At 35.4% G+C, this 17,931-nt stretch overlaps 1 protein-coding gene across 1 annotated transcript in view; it reads left to right on the top strand.

Annotated features, from left to right (window-relative positions):
* RYR2 (ryanodine receptor 2) overlaps positions 1-17,931 on the top strand; it is a 721,805-nt gene that overhangs the window by 260,622 nt on the left and 443,252 nt on the right. The window contains exon 3 of the mRNA XM_072755910.1: positions 274-378. Within this exon, the coding sequence (XP_072612011.1) occupies positions 274-378 (105 nt within the window). The remainder of the gene's footprint in view (positions 1-273; positions 379-17,931) is intronic.

The following is a 17,931-nucleotide window of genomic DNA, read 5'->3' as shown; positions in this document are numbered from 1 at the left end:
ACTGATGATCTGAGTGCAATGCCTAGAAGAGTAGGCCCTCAATAAATGGTAGCTATTGTTATCCATAAATTCAAATATGGATTAAATGTGAAATAAATAGATAATGTATTTTGATGATTTATGAACTGACATTAGAGAATTGACAAGTACTCTTTTTTTTTCTGTGAAATAAGCTGAAGTATAATAAGGTAAATTGGATCTGGTTGCTTGATGATGATGATGATGATGATGATGATGATGATGATGGAGGCATCTTTTCTTCTTTCCACACAGAATGTTCCTCCAGACCTCTCCATCTGCACCTTTGTGCTGGAACAGTCTCTCTCTGTCCGGGCTCTGCAAGAGATGCTGGCTAACACGGTGGAGAAGTCAGAAGGGGCAAGTACTTAATTTGTGTATATTTGTAATATTTTAATGAACTCATTGTATGAATGATTTCTTTCATAGGTATTGAAGATTTCCTTTTTGCTGAAATAAGTCAATGTGTTTTACTTGTGATTTCCTTAAGTTTGACTTTCTGCTCTGTCTAGTAGACCTGTGATATCTTAAAGAACCTAAAAAAATGCAACCTCAAGGTGGTGTATGTCATTGCACCTCATGCTTATGTCTGTAGTTTAAAACTGAATCTTTCTTTGAGCATTTGTGTGTTTTCTTACATTTTCAGAGCTGTTATCCTTACTATCTTATTTAATTGCTTTATTCATGGCTATTTGTCTCTAATTAATGTGTACTTCATTTTCAAATACCTCTAACCATGTGACTATGTTCTAAGCTTCTTTGTGGCAAGTAAAATTTCATGGCACTCATATTTTAAGTAATAAAATTATGGTGATATGGCTTTAATCAATTGTAGTTTTGCAAATAGCTAATAATTTTCCTCTGAAAATTGAAATTCTTATTCTGTCCCCTAATGAAGACATTTTTTTTCCCTTGAAGTCTGATTTGGTAATTTAAATTTTTTTTCCATGCTATAACTTGCTATGACAGATTTCTGGGATACTTTTATGCTTAACCAATTCATTAAAGGTTAAAATTAAGCAGAGGATGGATGGCCAAATTTTGGTTTCTTGTTTTTTGTTTGCTTATTTTTTTGTACCATAAGTACTGCAGTGTATGGTTTAAGAAACTACACTTTCTCCAGGAATGAAACTGAAAAATTTCTCTTGCCATTATTGATCTGTGTGTTACTATTATAGTTTTTTTAAAGATTTTATTTATTTATTCATGAGAGACACAGAGAGGTAGGGACACAGGCAGAGGGAGAAGCAGGCTCCCTGCAGGGAGCCCAATATGGGACATCCCTGGACTGCAGGATCATGCCCTGAGCTGAAGGCAGATGCTCAACCACTGAGCCACCTAGGCTTCCCACTATTATAGTTTTTAATAATTAACCCGGTTTAGATAAGTAAGGGCATTGAAGAATAACACACAGTCCTTCAGAAAATGAGTGATCAATTAAGATGTAACATATTTTCATTAGCCTTCTTATTTTGAAAGATTTGATGTCACAGAATTGAATTGGTTTGTATATTATTTCTAAATTCATTTTAAATGTTAAGAGTATACTAGTATGGAGGAGAAACTTTAGTGATTTTTATTTGATATTAGAACAACTTTTTTTAAAAAATATTTTTTTACTGGAGTTCAATTTGCCAACATTTAGCATAACACCCAGTGCTCATCCCACCAAGTGCAACCCCCGCCCACCTCCCTTTCCACTACCCCTTGTTCGTTTCTCAGAGTTAGGTATCTTTCATGTTTACAACAACTTATTTTATGAAAGATCCAAATATATGTGTTTTTACTTTTCAAGTTCATTTTTGGTTACAAAAATTTTTTAAATTACTATATTAGCCTATATAGAATGTTTTTAAAAATTTCTTTTCCTAAATGCAAAGCTTTTACAATAGGCTTAAATAAACTCAAATTTCTCAATTCAACTAGTTTTGTTTCTACCTGGAATAACCTCTTCTGATTTTTAAACATCACTGAGGCGTGTCAGGTTTGAAATCTATTTTTACAAGAAAATATAATTTTTCTTTTACCTAAGCATCTGGGAAAGTATGTATTGCCATTTTACTTATCTTTGTAGATGCCAGCTGATGGATGAAATGGTCATAAATTTAATTTTTATATTGCTAAGCCAATTTTCCTAAATTTAACATCTTTGAAAAGATGTCTTATCCCTCTAAAATCATGGGGTTGTACTAGGCAAGCTTTAAATTTTCTGTGTGAATAGAAGCATTGGAAATCCTGTTTTAGGAGTTACATTTTTAAGATTAAAATTTCTGCACTATCCTGCCAATATTTTATTTAGCTGTATTTTATTTTGAATTCTTCCCCATCTGCAGGTTTCTATCAGTTTCTAAAGTGGCAATTTATGTGATGTGTGGAACACCATGTTTCAAAGTCCGGCATAGCTACTAATAAGGCATTAATTAGAAAATGTAACTTGAAGGATCTGCTACAGGAAAGGGACATATTTCCTTGAATTGAATGTCACTAGTAGATGAGTAAATTTTAGGAGTAAACCGTGTCCAATAGCTCTTGGGGATCCTGTATTTTAGAGAAAGAAACTCTCCTAGACCACAGAGAAGTTTTGATTATACCCTGAAGTGATACTCAGAATAGTTAAGAACTTTGGCACAGATGTCAATTAATCAGAGTGGATCTCAGCTATAAGGTTAGAGGCTAAGTCCTGGAGACATTTGGGGGTGGTTCCAGTGATTTGAGGGTATCCTGTAGCCTTGGGCTGCTCAGAATTAGGGAATACTTGGGATTTGGTGCCATGACTATTTATCAAGAAGGAGAGAAGTTCTCCACCTGAGCCACAATCTGAATCATAATAGTGCAAACTGGGCAAATAGCATGTGTGCTTATATGTGGTCAGCAGATGTCTCTGGCACTCGTAGGTGTCAAGTCTTTTGGACTCTATAGGTATCCATAGCCTCATAACCAACTAGTTCTGCTTTGAATTCATTATAGGAACCCATGGCAAATCCTTTTGTCAGATGAACTGTCATCTCCAACTTAATAAACTGTAGTCAGTAGATTTACCTATTTTTTTTTTAAAAAGATTATTTATTCATGAGAGACAAAGAGAGAGAGGCAGAGACACAGGCAGAGAAAGAAGTAGGCTCCTCACAGGGAGTCTGATGTGGGACTCGATCCTGGATCCTGGGATCACACCCTGAGCCAAAGGCAGACGCTCAACCATCGAGCCACCCAGGCATTCCTCAGTAGACTTACTAAAAGAAAGATCCACTTTTACCAGGAGGAAGTATATCATCAGAGTATTGCTGATTTTCATTTTTTTCCTTACAAGTGCACAGTGTATCAAAAAGAACCTCGTGTATTACCTGATTCCATGACTCATTCATAATTAACTTTCTTTACAAAGCCTTGTCCTTTTTTAAAAAAAATTCTTTCTAAATTTTTTATGTAAATCAGTAAATTGCATAATGCTTCTTAATATGCACATAACAACATGAACGCACTTGTTAATGATAAGGAAAAAAAATCCATCTAGAACCATGCCTTTTCTTTTTTACAGTTAACCTGTTTTGCTCATATTCTTGGGTCTCTCTAAATAAATGCATCATTTTCATAACATTTCAAGAAACTAACAAGAAATTCTCCGTGTGACTTGTGCCAAAACAAATCAAGAAAATTACTGATAACAAAAGGATATGTGTAAGATGAAATAGGGAAAAATATTACTTAATTTATGAAGTTTTGATCCTATAGAGTTGCTTGTTAGTTATTGTAAAATAACTAATATTTTTGTGGCACAAAAGCATTCTGAAGGATTTTATCTAAAGGGATTTTCTAAAATGTCTGTTTTATAATTAAAAGTATAGTAAGATCTAGATCTAAATTACAATCTGAATATCATTTAGATTTTGTTCTTATTCAAAGCATAATCAGTTTTAAAGAGGTTAAGGGTCATTTATCTGAGTAGCTGCTCTTAGAGCCTTTAAAATTTTGAGGATAGAGATAATACATGTAGAACAAGGAGAAAATGACCCCCGGAGCAGTGCCCGTCCCTTTGGCTGAATTTCGCCTGGGCTTCTGTACATGAGCATCTTTGATTTTGTTACTGCTTCTGTTGTCCTCCTGGGTTTATGTGGTTCAGTATAACTTGTCTGTTTGGGAATCTACATCTGTCTACCCCTTCTCACTCTTCTGACTTATTTTGCATGCTGGTTATATAGCCTAGGGCCAATAGCAGGGCTTTGTAGAATTAGAGAAATATTTTAGAATAACAGCTCTGTCATGTATTCACTCTGTGGCTTTAGGGAAGGTTATGTCTTTATCATCAGGCTGCGTAGTTATAAAATGATGGTGCATGTAGACTATTTAGCATGCACTTCACAATGATTATTATTATTCTTTTACTTATTCTTTTCCTCATCCCTATCTGCTCCATTAAGAGGACAGTTAACTAATTTCTGACTGCCTTTCCCCTGCCGTGGTGTATTCCTCCCCTGCCATCTTGGCCAGTCCGGTTTCTTGTCCTTATTCCTCCAGTATATCAGCCTACTTCTGGCACATGGTTCTGCCAGTTTGTTGATGGCACAGTTATGTTAAACTGTAGAGTCAATGATGTAGTGAATAAACTTCAGTGTTCTGGGTGATTTTATGATTTCAGCTATTTTACTATATCTTTGTTAATTCACAAGCATTTTTGAACACTTTCTCTATACTTTTGTTTGTTTGTTTTGGGTCTAGTTTAAGGATTCCCTTTCATAGGAGCACATATGTGAAGTGAGAGGGCACAAAGTATAGTGGAACGAGCTTTGTGTTTTGGAGTCTTGGCAGTTTACTGAAAATTCTTACTTTTCATATAATAATTTTCTTAATTATCATTTGTTGAAAAGGCATTCCTTTTTTTTAATGCAATGAGTATATTAAGTGACTTACCTGTATATTTAGGAGGATATATTTTATTTTATTTTTTAAAGATTTTATTTATTTATTTGAGAGAGAGTGAGAGCAAGAGAGAGTACACAGAAGCAGACAAGCAGTGAGTGGGAAGGGGCAGGGGGAAAGGAAGAAGCAGACTCCCTGCTGAGCAGGCAGTCCCGTGTGGGATTTGATCCAAGGACCCCAGGATTATGACTTGAACCAAAGGCAGATGCTTAACTAACGGAGCCACCCATGCACCTTAAGAGAGTATATTTTAAAATTATGACATTGACTGTCCTTTCTGTCTTTTGGTTTAGTTGTTTCTGAGAGAATTATAAAACCCTGTCTCTTTTACATTTGCCTTATGTCCACTTTACTATATTGGTTCCTTGTTTGAAATATATAGCTTGAACCAAGAAAAATTACCTAAAATTAAACCAATATTTACCCCTTCTGTTCTGCTCTTTGGGGGAAGTAGGTTGAAATTTATGATTTAGGTGATTATGATTGGTATCATTAATTTATGTTCTATTTTCCTCATATTGTAGGTAATTGGTAATTTACTATAATTTAAATTACAAATAATACTTTAAAATTCTGTAACATTCAGAATATAAAATATTGTTTATTATGAATAAAATCATTCAGTTCTCATCATTCATTTATTTAATATAAAGTTTTTGAACATATATAAGATAAACTTTATAAAGCTCTTTGGATAGAAAGATGGATAATAAGTGATTTATGCCATTAATGGGTCCACAGTCTAATGCAGGTATAGAAAAACAATTACAATACAGTGTGATGTGTGTTATGTAAGTATGTACACTCACAGTGTGAGCACAATGAAGGGATTGAGGATGTGGAACTTGTCATTCCTTTGAATTTTGAATTTCTTTGGACTTTCTACAATCATTTCTAATACAAGTAGAAATAATACTAAGCATTAATGTAAAAATCATTTTAAATTTTTCTTCAAAGAATGATTTCCTCTCATTAGGCTTTTGTTTTTAAAATTCTAATAGAAAACTGTACTTGCCAGGAGGACAACCTCTAACGTATCCAGAGATGTCCTTAAATGATTCTTATGTTTCAATTTACTAAAATGGTGTATTATTTTACATGCAATTCTAAGAACATTCATATTTCTAAATTATGTACTGTGTGTAATTAAAGGTACAGGATACGACAGTGATTTAATAATCAATTGAAATATACATCAGACTCTTTCATGTCCAGTTATTATGAGGAATGGAGTTAGAGAATGCAGGGTATTATTAATACAGCTGTGTCATCCTTCTGATAACACCTCTGCTTTTTGGGAGCACATACTCAGAATATCAAAAATGCATCAAGAAAGCAGCTAGCTAAATTTACTGATAAGTGAATCCTTTGAGAAAACATTTTTTAAGCACTGAAGCACCAAGAATGAGTTTTTAAAAGGTACATTTCTCAAACAGTGAAGCACCAATTTCAGGCATGTGATTGCATTTAAGATAATTTCATATAAATGCAAGAGCAGTAGAGGAAGGTCGAGAAGACCCATACAGATTTTGGAGTGATGAAGCATATGGATTCTGGAAGAAACATATTGCGTTCAGTTCCTGGTAATCTTAGGAAAGCTGCTGAACTTTTCTCTCCCTCAGTTCTTTCATTTATAAAGTAAGAGAAATAGTAATATCTCCCTCATAGTGTTGATGTGAGAATCAAATAAGTTAATGTACCAAAAGTGTGACCAACATTCCTTGCACACAGGACATGCTATAGCTATTATCATTATTCTCATGATTTTTGTCTGACTCTGCTTGAACCAGTTCATACCAGAGCTGACTCTCTTTGACGAAGTACTATAAACTTTGGACCAAATATTAAAGCGATATACAACAAAACCCCCAAACACCTGAAGGCTCTGGAGAGTTGGACAAAAACAGGCAGATTCTGGTGAGGAGTCTCACTTAAAAAATGGGATCATTGTGTATGAGTTTCCTCATTTTTAAGGCTTTTAGCCTAAAGGTGGATGAAAGTCTGTGCTATGGGATGGTGGAAGTTAGTACCTTCTAACACATGACATACACCCAGAACCAAGTGGAATACCATGTGGTTTCATTCTCTGAGATTATTTTCTCTCTTCCTTACCATTCTACATTCTTCTTTTATCTTGTTTATGGTTTTGTGGTCAGTGTTGGGCTTTATATAAATATTGCTCATTTATATAAATTTGGGATTGAGAGTCTTCTAACATACAGAACAAAATATACTCAGAAACAAGAGAATCACCCTCTAGAACCCCTCAGGTAGACTACATCCTCTCTCCATTACCACTTCCACACCACCAACATCCCCCTGCTTTTTTTGTCTTTTTCCTCTTTACTTTCTTATTTTTTCCTGTTTTCTTCATGTTTTTGGTATTTGGCTTTTTATTTTTACTACTTTGTTTTAAAATTTGTTTTTCACTCTAGCTATGCTTTTGTTTTATTTTGTTCTGTTCTTCTTATTCTTTTATTTTCCGGTCTCTGACCTCTTCAGAATTATCTAGGGTGTATTTTACTTAAGTCATGGTTGATATTTTTGACTCAGTCCATTCATACAATCACTGTGCACTAGACAAAATGACTAGAAGGAAGAATTCACCACAAAAGAAAGAACCAGAAACCATACTCTCTGCCACAGAGTTACAGAATTTGGATTTTCAATAGGATGTCAGAAAATCAATTTAGAAGTACAATTATAAAGCTACTGGTGGGTCTGGAAGAAAGCACAAGTTACGGCAGAATTGAGATCTAATCAAGCCAAAGTTAAAAATAGATTAAAAGGGGTGCAATCCAAACTGGATGTTATAACTGCTAGGGTTAATGAGGTCGAAGAAAGAGTGAATGACATAGAAGACAAATTCATGGCAGGGAAGAAAACTGAGGAAAATAGAGAAAAACAATTAAGAGCTCACAAGGAAAGGCTTAGGGAAATAAATGATAGCTTGAGAAGGAAGAATATACTAATATTATCTAATTGGGATTCCAGAAGAGGCTGAAAGAGAGAGAGGACCACAAGTGTATTTGAACAAATCGTAGCCGAGAACTTCCCAAATCTGGGGAAAGAAACAGGCATTTAGATCCAAGAGATACAGAGGACCCCCCCCCCCCAAAATCAATAAAAACCATTCAACACCTCGACATTTAATAGTGAAACTTGCAGATTTTAAAGATGAAGAGAAAGTTCTTAAAGCAGCAGGAGACAAGAGGTTCTTAATTTATATGAGGAGAAATATCAGATTATCAGCAGACCTCTCCACAGAGGCCTGGCAGACCAGAAAGGGCTGGCATGATCTATTCAGGGTATTAAATGAGAAGAACGTACAGACAGGAATACTTCATCCAGCAAGGCTGTCATTGAGAATGGAAGGATAGGTAGAGAGCTTCCAGGATAGGCAGAAACTGAAAGAATATGTGATCACCAAACTGGCTCTGCAAGAAATATTAAGGGGGAACCTGTAAAAGAAAGAGGGAACCCACAGAAACAATCTACAAAACAGGGACTAAATAGGCATTATGATGACACTAAATTCATATCTTTCAGTAGTTACTCTGAACATGAATGGACTAAATCATCCCATTAAAAGACTAAGGGTATCGGATAGGATAAAAAAGCAAGACCCATCTATTTGCTGTCTACAAGAGACTCATTTTATTTTATTTTATTTTATTTTATTTTATTTTATTTTATTTTATTTTATTTTATTTTTTTTAATAAATTAATTTTTATTGGTGTTCAATTTACCAACATACAGAAAAACACCCAGTGCTCATCACGTCAAGTGTCCCCGTCAGTGCCCGTCACCCATTCCCCCCCCCACCCCCCGCCCTCCGCCCCTTCCACCACCCCTAGTTCGTTTCCCAGAGTTAGGAGTCTTTATGTTCTGAAGAAACTCATTTTAGACCTAAGGACACCTCCAGCCTGAAAATGAAGGGGTGAAGAACCATTTACCATTCAAATGGTCCTCAAAAGAAAGCATGGATAGCAATCCTCATATCAGATAAATTAAAGTTTAGTCTTTAGTAAGACTGTAGTAAGAGATGAAGAGGGACACTCTATCATACTTAAAGGGTCTATCCAACAAGAAGACCTAACAATCATGAATATTTATGCTCCTAAGGTGGGAGCCGCCAAGTGTATCAATCAATAACCAAAGTAAAGAGATACTTACATAATAATACACTAATGGTAGGAGACCTCAACACAGCACTTTCAGCAAATGACAGATCTTCTAAGCAGAACATCACCAAAGAAACAAGGGCCTTAAATGATGCACTGGACTAAATAGATTTCACAGATATATACAGAACATATCCATCCGAACACTGAACTGAAGAATGTGAACTGAATGCACATTCTTCTCAAGTGCACATGGAACTTTCTCCAGATTAGACCACATACTGGGTCACAAATCAGGTCTCAACAGATACCAAAAGATTGGGACTGTCACCTGCATATTTCCAGGCCACAGTGCTTTGAAACTAGAACTCAACCACAAGAAGAAATTTAGAAGAAACTCAAACACATGGGGGTTAAAGAGCATCCTACTAAAAGATGAATGGGTCACTCAGGAAATTAGAGGAGAATTAAAAAGATTCATGGAAACTAATAAAAATGAAGATACAACCGTTCAAAATCTTTGGGATACAGCAAAAGCAGTCCTAAGAGGGAAATACATGGCTATACAAGCCTCCCTCAAAAAATTGGAAAAAACTCAAATACACAAGCTAACCTCACACCTAAAGAACTGGAGAAAGAACAGCAAGTAAAGCCTACACCAAGCAGAAAAAGAGAGATAATAAAGACTTGAGCAGAACTCAGTGAAATAGAGAGCAGAAGAACTGTAGAACGATCAGCAAAACCAGGAGCTGGTTCTTTGAATGAATTAATAAGATAGATAAACCCCTAGCCAGCCTTATTAAAAAGAAAAGAGAAAAGATTCAAATTGATAAAATCACCAATCAAAGAGGGGAGGTCACAACCTATACCAAGGAAATAGAAACGATTTTAAAAACATATTATGAGCACCTATATGCCATCAAATTAGGCAATCTAGAAGAAATGGATGCATTTCTGGAAATCCACAAATTACCAAAACTGGAACAGGAAGAAATAGAAAACCTGAAGAGGCCAATAACCAGCAAGGAAATTGAAGCATCCATCAGAAACCTCCCAAGACACAGAAGTCCGGGTCTAGATGACTTCCCAAGAGAGTTCTATCAAACATGTAAAGAAGAAATAATACCTATTCTCTTTAAGCTGTTTCGAAAGATAGAAAGGGGTGGAATGCCTTCAAACTCATTTATGAGGCCAGCATTACCTTGATTCCAAAACCAGACAAAGACTCCAACAAAAAGGAGAATTATAGACCAATATCCCTGATGAACACAGATGCAAAAAGTTTCACCAAGATACTAGCCAATAGGATCCAACAGTACATTAAGAGGATCATTCACCATGACGAAGTGGGATTTATCCCCGGGATGTAAGGCTGGTTCAACACTCGTAAAGCAATCAACGGGATAGATCACATCAACAAGAGAAAAAACAAGAACCATATGATCCTCTCAATAGATGCAGAGAAAGCATTTGACAAAATACAGGACCCATTCCTAGTTAAAACTCTTCAAAGTGTAGGGATAGAGGGAACATTCTTCAATATCTTAAAGCCATTGATGAGAAGCCCACAGCGAATATCATTCTCAATGGGGAAAAACTGAGAGCCTTTCCCCTAAGATCAGGAACATGTCAGGGATGACCACTCTCACCACTGCTATTCAACATAGTACTAGAAGTCCTAGCTTCAAAAATCATACAACAAAAAGAAATAAAAGGCATTCAAATTGGCAAAGAAGAAGTCAAACCCTCCCTCTTCGCAGATGACATGATACTGTATATAGAAAACTCAAAAGACTCCACCCCAAGATTGCTAGAAGTTATATAGCACTTCAGCAATGTGGCAAGATACAAAATCAATGCCCAGAAATCAGCGACATTTCTATACACTAACAATGAGACTGAAAAAAGAGAAATTAAGGAGTCAATTCCATTTACAATTGCACCCCAAAACATAAGATACCTAGGAATAAACCTAACCAAAGAGGTAAGGGATCTATACCCTAAAAACAACAGAACACTTCTGAAAGAAATTGTGGAAGACACAGAGATGGAAAAACATTCCATGCTCATGGATTGGAAGAAGAAATATGTGAAAATGTCTATGCTACCCGGGTCAATGTACATGTTCAATGCAATCCCTATCAAAATACCATGGACTTTCTTCACAGAGTTGGAACAAATAATCTTAAGTTTGTATGGAATCAGAAAAGACCTCGAATAGCAGAGGAATATTGAAAAAGAAAACAATGCCGTGGGCATCACAATGCCAGAATTCAAGTTGTACTACAAAGCTGTGATCATCAAGACAGTCTGGTACTGGCACAAACACAGGCACATAGATCAATGGAACAGAATAGATAACCCAGAAATGGTCCTCAACTTTATGGTTAACCAATATTTGTCAATATCCTGTCACCCAGCATCTTGCAGTATTAGTTTCACCAAGTTAAATACCTGTTTAACAAATACTTCAACATTCTTCAGTGTTATGTATTAGTTTCTAGAATCTAAACAGCATTAAAAGACAGGATATAATCCACAATTGGATTGTTGTAAGCAACCACAATTGGTTGATGTAGAAGGAAACAAGCAAATGTGTCCCAGTGTCAAGAAAAAAAACAACCAAAACCAACCCTGAGATTATTTTATCAGACAAAAGTTCAAAGCAATGATAATAACTATGTGTAGTTAAATAAAGATTCAAATACTTAACATAGAAGCGAGGTAATGGGCACAAAAGCTACATGTATTAGTTTCTATGGCTGGTGTACAAAATTACCACAAGCCAGACAGCTTAAGACACTAAAAATTTATTATCTTACAGTTGTTTATGTCACAAGTCTAAAGGGAATCATGGTGTCAGGAGAACAGCATTCCTATAGAGGCTCTATGAAGAATCCATTTCTTTGCCTTTTCTAGTTTATCCTCTTGGGTTTTTGGCCTGTCTTCTATCTTCAAAATGAACCTCATGGTACTGTTTAACATATTCACAGATTCTGGGGATTTGGATTTGGTTGTCTTTGAGATACCATTATTCCGCTTACTATTTTTGTGATGTAGTTTGAAGATGTTGTTGACAAGATTAGATGAAAATCAGAGTAATCTAGTTGAAGAAGGACGTATAGTTTCTTGTAAAGCAATCACTGTTAATATCAGTCTATCTTATATATACATACGAATTCATAGATACACGCATATTGAAAAGACTATTCTCTGAAGAGTTTTTTTAGTTTTCATTATTTATTGAGCACTCTGAAAGTAGATCTTAATATTTCTTTTCTATCCTCATTCTTCTGGTATTGTGGTTTATGCCCAGTGGCAGTGCATGTAAATGCCTTATTTATTCAACCTCTTGGACAGATCAAAAATTAAAAGAGTTAATGTTATGTACAGCCCAGTTGATTTTTATTTCCATGTTAATTCTTTTTCCATTTGCTTTCCTCTTCATTAAAGTGAATTGGGATAATGAGGTGGGAAGACAAAGGGTTACCAAACCTTGCCTGTGATTCATATAATATAGATTGTGTTCTATACATTATTAAAAATAAATTTCTCATGTGGCTGAGTTAATGACTCACTGGAAAAAAACAAAGCTAAACACTTGATGCTGTGCATCCATTTTTAAATATGTTACTACTCTGCATGTCCTAAGTCTCCACTAAAATATGGAATCAAATGATTAGTATTCCACTTTTAAATACCTGACTCATTAGGCACCTGACTGTGAAGAGACCAGAGCCAAAGACTGAACCAGGTATACTTTTAAAAATAATACCATGCTCACAGTTTTTATTTTTGTTTCATCAAGATGTCTAGCTGGAATATGATTGGGAATAAATAAATCTAATAAATATAATTATAGATACATATATGTCTTCATTTGTTTATTTACTTGCTTGATTAATGCTATGTTAAAAGTATCTTCTTTGCCATTACCCATAGCGACTTCTTTCTAGATAATGTCCTATAATGTTCTATAATGTTCTATATGTCCTGAGGCAAGGGGAACAAAGGCAAAAATAAACTGTTGGGACTACACCAAAATAAAAAGCTTCTGTACAGCAAAGGAAACAATCAACAAAATTAAAGGTAACTATAGAATGAGAAAATATGTTTGCAAATGACATATCTGATGAAGGACTAGTATCCAGAATATAGAAATAACTTACTCAATTCAACACTCAGAAGACACATAATCTAATTAAAAATGGGCAGAAGACATAAACAGACATTTCTCCAAAGAAGATATATAGATGGCCAAGAATAACACATGAAAAAATGCTCAACACCACTTAACATCAGGGAAAAGCAGAGCAAAAAACTATAATGGGATATCACCTCATACCTGTCAGAATGACTAAAATCAACAATGAAAGGAATAATAGGTATTGTTGAGGGTGAGAAAAAGGAACCCTCCTGCTCTCATGGTGGGAATGAAAATGGGTGCAGCCACTCTGGGAAAGAGTTTGGAGGTTTCTCAAAAAGTTAACAAATAGAACTACCTTATGTTCCGTCAATCACTCTACTAGATATTTACCCAAAGAATTCAAAAACACTAATTCCAAAGGATGCATGCACCCCTATGTTTATAGCAGCATTATTACATAAGCCAAGTTTTGGAACCAGCCCAAGTGTCCATTGATAGACAAATCAGTTAAGAAGATGTCGTATATACACAATGGAATATTATTCAGCCCTAAAAAGGATGAAATTTTGCCATGTACAATGACAGGGATGGAGCTAGAGCAAAATGACAGGACCTGCAGATGGACAATAGGTATATAGAAAGTTGCTCAACATCACTAGTCATTAAGGAAATGCAATCAAAATCACAGTAAGATACCATTACATGCCCATTAGGATGTCCACCATCAAAAAGGCAAGAGATAACAAATGCTGGTGAAGTTATGGAGAAAAGGGAACTCTTGTGTATTGTTGGTAGGATTTTAACTTGGTGCTGCCATGATGGAATAAAGTATAGAGGGTCTTCAAAAAATTAAAAATAGAACTACCATAGGATTCAGCAGTTGTACGTCTCAGAATATATCCAAAGGGAATAAAAATAGTAACCTGAAAAGATATCTGCACCCCATGTTCACTGCAGCATTATTTATAGCAGCCAAGATACAGAAACAACCGTTAAATGTCCATTAATGGATGAATAGGTAAGGAGATTGTGTAATAATGTAATAATGTAATATTATCCAGCCATTTAAAAAAAAAAAAAGTCTTGCCATTAGCAGCAACATGGATGGAACTTGAGGACATTATGCTAAGTGAGATCAGTCAGAGAAAGACAAATACTGTATGATTTCATTTATATGTGGAATCTACAAAAACAATAAAAACAAACTTGTAGAAAAAGAAATCTGCTTTGTGGTTACCAGAGAGGGGTTAAGGGAGAATTGGAGGGAGGATGGGTCAAAAGATCACAACTTTCAGTTATTAGATGAATCAGTTCTGGTGCTTTAATATGCAGCATGATGCCTTTGGTTAACTTTGCTGTGTGTTGTACAGGAGGGTTGTTAAAGGGTGCTCATCACAAATTTTTTTACTCTCTTTTTTCATTGTATCTGTATTGAGATGATGGATGCTAACTAAACTTAATGCAATAATCATTTCATAATGTGTGTAAGTCAAACCATTATGCTGAACACCTTGAGCTTATATTACAGTGATGTATGTCAATTATATCTCAATAAAGCTGAGGGGACACATGTAATTAGTGCTTGCGGTTCATGCAACATAAATATACACTTAAATTTCAGTTAAAATTTAGGGCATCTGGGTGGCTCAGTGATTGAGTGTCTGTCTTCAGCTCAGGGCATGATCCTGGAGTCCCAGGATCGAGTTCCACATTGGGCTCCTTGCATAGAGCTTGATTCTTCCTCTACCTCTGTGTCTGCCTCTCTCAGTGTCTCTTACGAAGAAATAAATATCTTTAAAAAAATTCAATTAAAATTTAAATTCCAGAACCATGTCAATTTTATATTGTCATAACAGTAATACAGCAGATTACTGAATACAAGTACTTCATAATCCTCCCTTTTTCCTGAAGATAACCATTGCTAAAAGATTAGCTTATATCTATCTAGAACATCATTTACAAAAATATTCTTACTTAAACAGGGTCATATTATAGACTGTTGTGTCCTCTTTCACAACTTAATCATATATGGTTTTTAAAAAATGACACAAAAAAAGTCCAAAGCCAGATAACTGAGTTTTAATTGACAGAGGCTCTGACTCAGGTTCTTGGTCATTCATTCTCTTCCCTCTGTTCTCTCTGCTTTCTTAGTTCTTAGATTAGTTTCCCTTATTATTTTCACATGACTATAGCAATTTCAGGGATGATATCTAAATTTAACATCTTCCATAGGCAGGAAAAGGAGCTGATGTTCTGTTTTTTGTTTATCGGAGTAAAGAAACCTCCCGGTAGACTTTTCTACTACATTATTTATTGAGGAAATGTCATCATCACAACTAGCTCAGAGCATGGGGAAAGAGAGAAGAAAGGTCCATCTATGAAATTGAGTTCTTTTTTTGGAAGAAAGAAAACAGTTATATGTGTAAGTGAACATTGGATAATTTCTAACATTGCTTGCTACAGTACATAGCAGGCATGGAGTTAGCATCCATATACCTTAATTGAAAATATTTATCTGTATTTCAGATTCTCCAGGTTTATGAGCCAAACTAGGCCTAAGAAGTTAAATCCTTACCTAGGAAAAGAAATCAGTCTTGTTTCAGTTGTCTGCATAGCTGAGAAGTGGAAGAGCTGTGTCCCTTTTCTGCTCAACTGATTCATGCAGCATTCATTAAACCAAAGTCAATAGAGTTGCTGTTGTGAATTCTGGGCTGGAGATGTAGAGTTAAATGATGGTTGCTCAGTGAATGCTTTCAGCTATATGCCCCTCTGAGGATTATAATCATATTCATCTTTTAAATCACTGCACCAAATTCACAAATCAAAGACAGGTACATGGCTGTGTACAGAGGCTTTAGACAAGATGCTAGATGGCTACCACATCAAGCTAGTAATTTGTTAATTTATTTGCATTATAACTCCATTCCCAAAGCAGTATTTGTGTTTTAACCAAGGATGTTCCTGAACAGCAAGATAAATAGAAATCAGTCTCTGGAAAGAAAATGTTAAGTTATAGTAGGTATTTGGGAATTGCTGCTTCAATATAAATAATAACATCAAATTGTCTGCAATATAAGGAGACTAATCCATTAAGCTTTTCACAGTTGTTACCTATTAAGGACATCAGCCATCTAGGATGTGATGTATGAGTATGCAAAGGGAGAACAGTGCTGGATAAGTAATTAGAAGCTCCTTCCTCTGTACTCGCACTGAGCAAAATTTCTCTTTACTCTTAGATCACTAAATTTCTCAAGAGCAAAGATTCATTCTTATTTAAATCTATGTTATGTGAGTGTGGATGTTTGTCTGTGGTTAAAATGTATATATTCTTTTAGTAGACATTGTCTGTTTTATTTGTATCCAGAAAGACTACTATCTATTCTGAAGCTAAGGATACTACATATTTCTGTGTATTTGAATGATGTGGCTTCCAGAGGCTCTAGCATCAAACTCAATAAGGAAGCCAATTTAATTCACATGTAATTTAATCACCATGGTACAGTTACGTACTGTTTTAGATTATGAATCTTGAATGTATAGATTATTTTATTTGATTACTCTCATTCAATTTGGGCATCTTCCTCAGATGTGTGTGTGTGTGTGTGTGTGTGTGTTTAAAATTTAAAAAAATATGTTGCACATAAAATATTTGATAGCAAATGAATTAGATGGTAAATTCATGTGATAAACTAGTCCTGAATTTACCAGCAATTTAAAGATATTCATAATCTGTTAAACCAACTGTCCCATGATTTTCTCTTAAAATTCTACCTTATTTTCTTAAAATATTCTAGTCTTATTTAATAGACTTTCTTTCACCTCTGCTTATCAGATAGCACCATCCATTATTCTCTTTATTCTGTAGCTAGTCCTTTTCCTTACTTGCTTGAGGTTTTCCCTAAAGCACTATTACCTTTGAACATACTGTGTACTTCTGTTTTTAATTTTTATTTCCATTGTTTTTTTCCAGACCACATATCCCTACTTGAGTGTAAACCCCATGAGGTCTGGGCTTTTGGTCTATTGGGATCACTTGCTCTACCACCAGCACTTAGGATGCAGGTTATGAATCAGATGTTCACTAAATATTGCCAACTTGAGGAAGTTCAAGGTAGATGTGATGATGCAAAAATTACGGGGCTGAAAGTGCCAAAAATTGTGTTTCTGCTACAATTGTAGCAGTTTGGAACTGAAGGTAGAACTTTTGCCTGTGCAGTGTAGCTGTCTTTCACCTTGCCTCTCTCTGTTGTGGAGGAAAAAGAATATTTTCAGAGGGGACAATGAAAAATTAACTTTTGGGGTCAAGAACCCGCACATCCTTGTTGACCTGGAACAATCCACATTAAGCCCTGTTGTCCTAGCTTAATTCCTGCTATTTCCCATTTTTACTATCCGAAGTGTCCCAGTCTGGGTGAGAATTCATATGGCCGTTCCCTGGCATGGTGCCTTTGTGAACCAGATAAGAGTTATAGTACCTTTCCCCAGAAGAAAACACAGATAATATGCACACTTACAAAGTCTCTCCCATAATTTCAGATTTGATGATTTCAAAGGAGGCCAAGGGTCTCCTCTGAGTTGCAGGCACATGTTCTCAGAAGCTGTCCTGTTTTACAGCTAATATCAGAGCTCTAAGAGAAAGACAATGACCAGTGGGACCTGCATAACCCAAGGATTCGAAAGACCAGATGGAACATTTAAGTCAGGACTAGTGGTACAACCAGATTATG

The sequence above is a fragment of the Vulpes vulpes genome, chromosome 4, assembly GCF_048418805.1.
Source record: "Vulpes vulpes isolate BD-2025 chromosome 4, VulVul3, whole genome shotgun sequence".
NCBI lineage: Eukaryota > Metazoa > Chordata > Mammalia > Carnivora > Canidae > Vulpes > Vulpes vulpes.
Note: the sequence above shows the minus strand (reverse complement) of the source record. Positions and strands in the feature narration are given on the sequence as shown.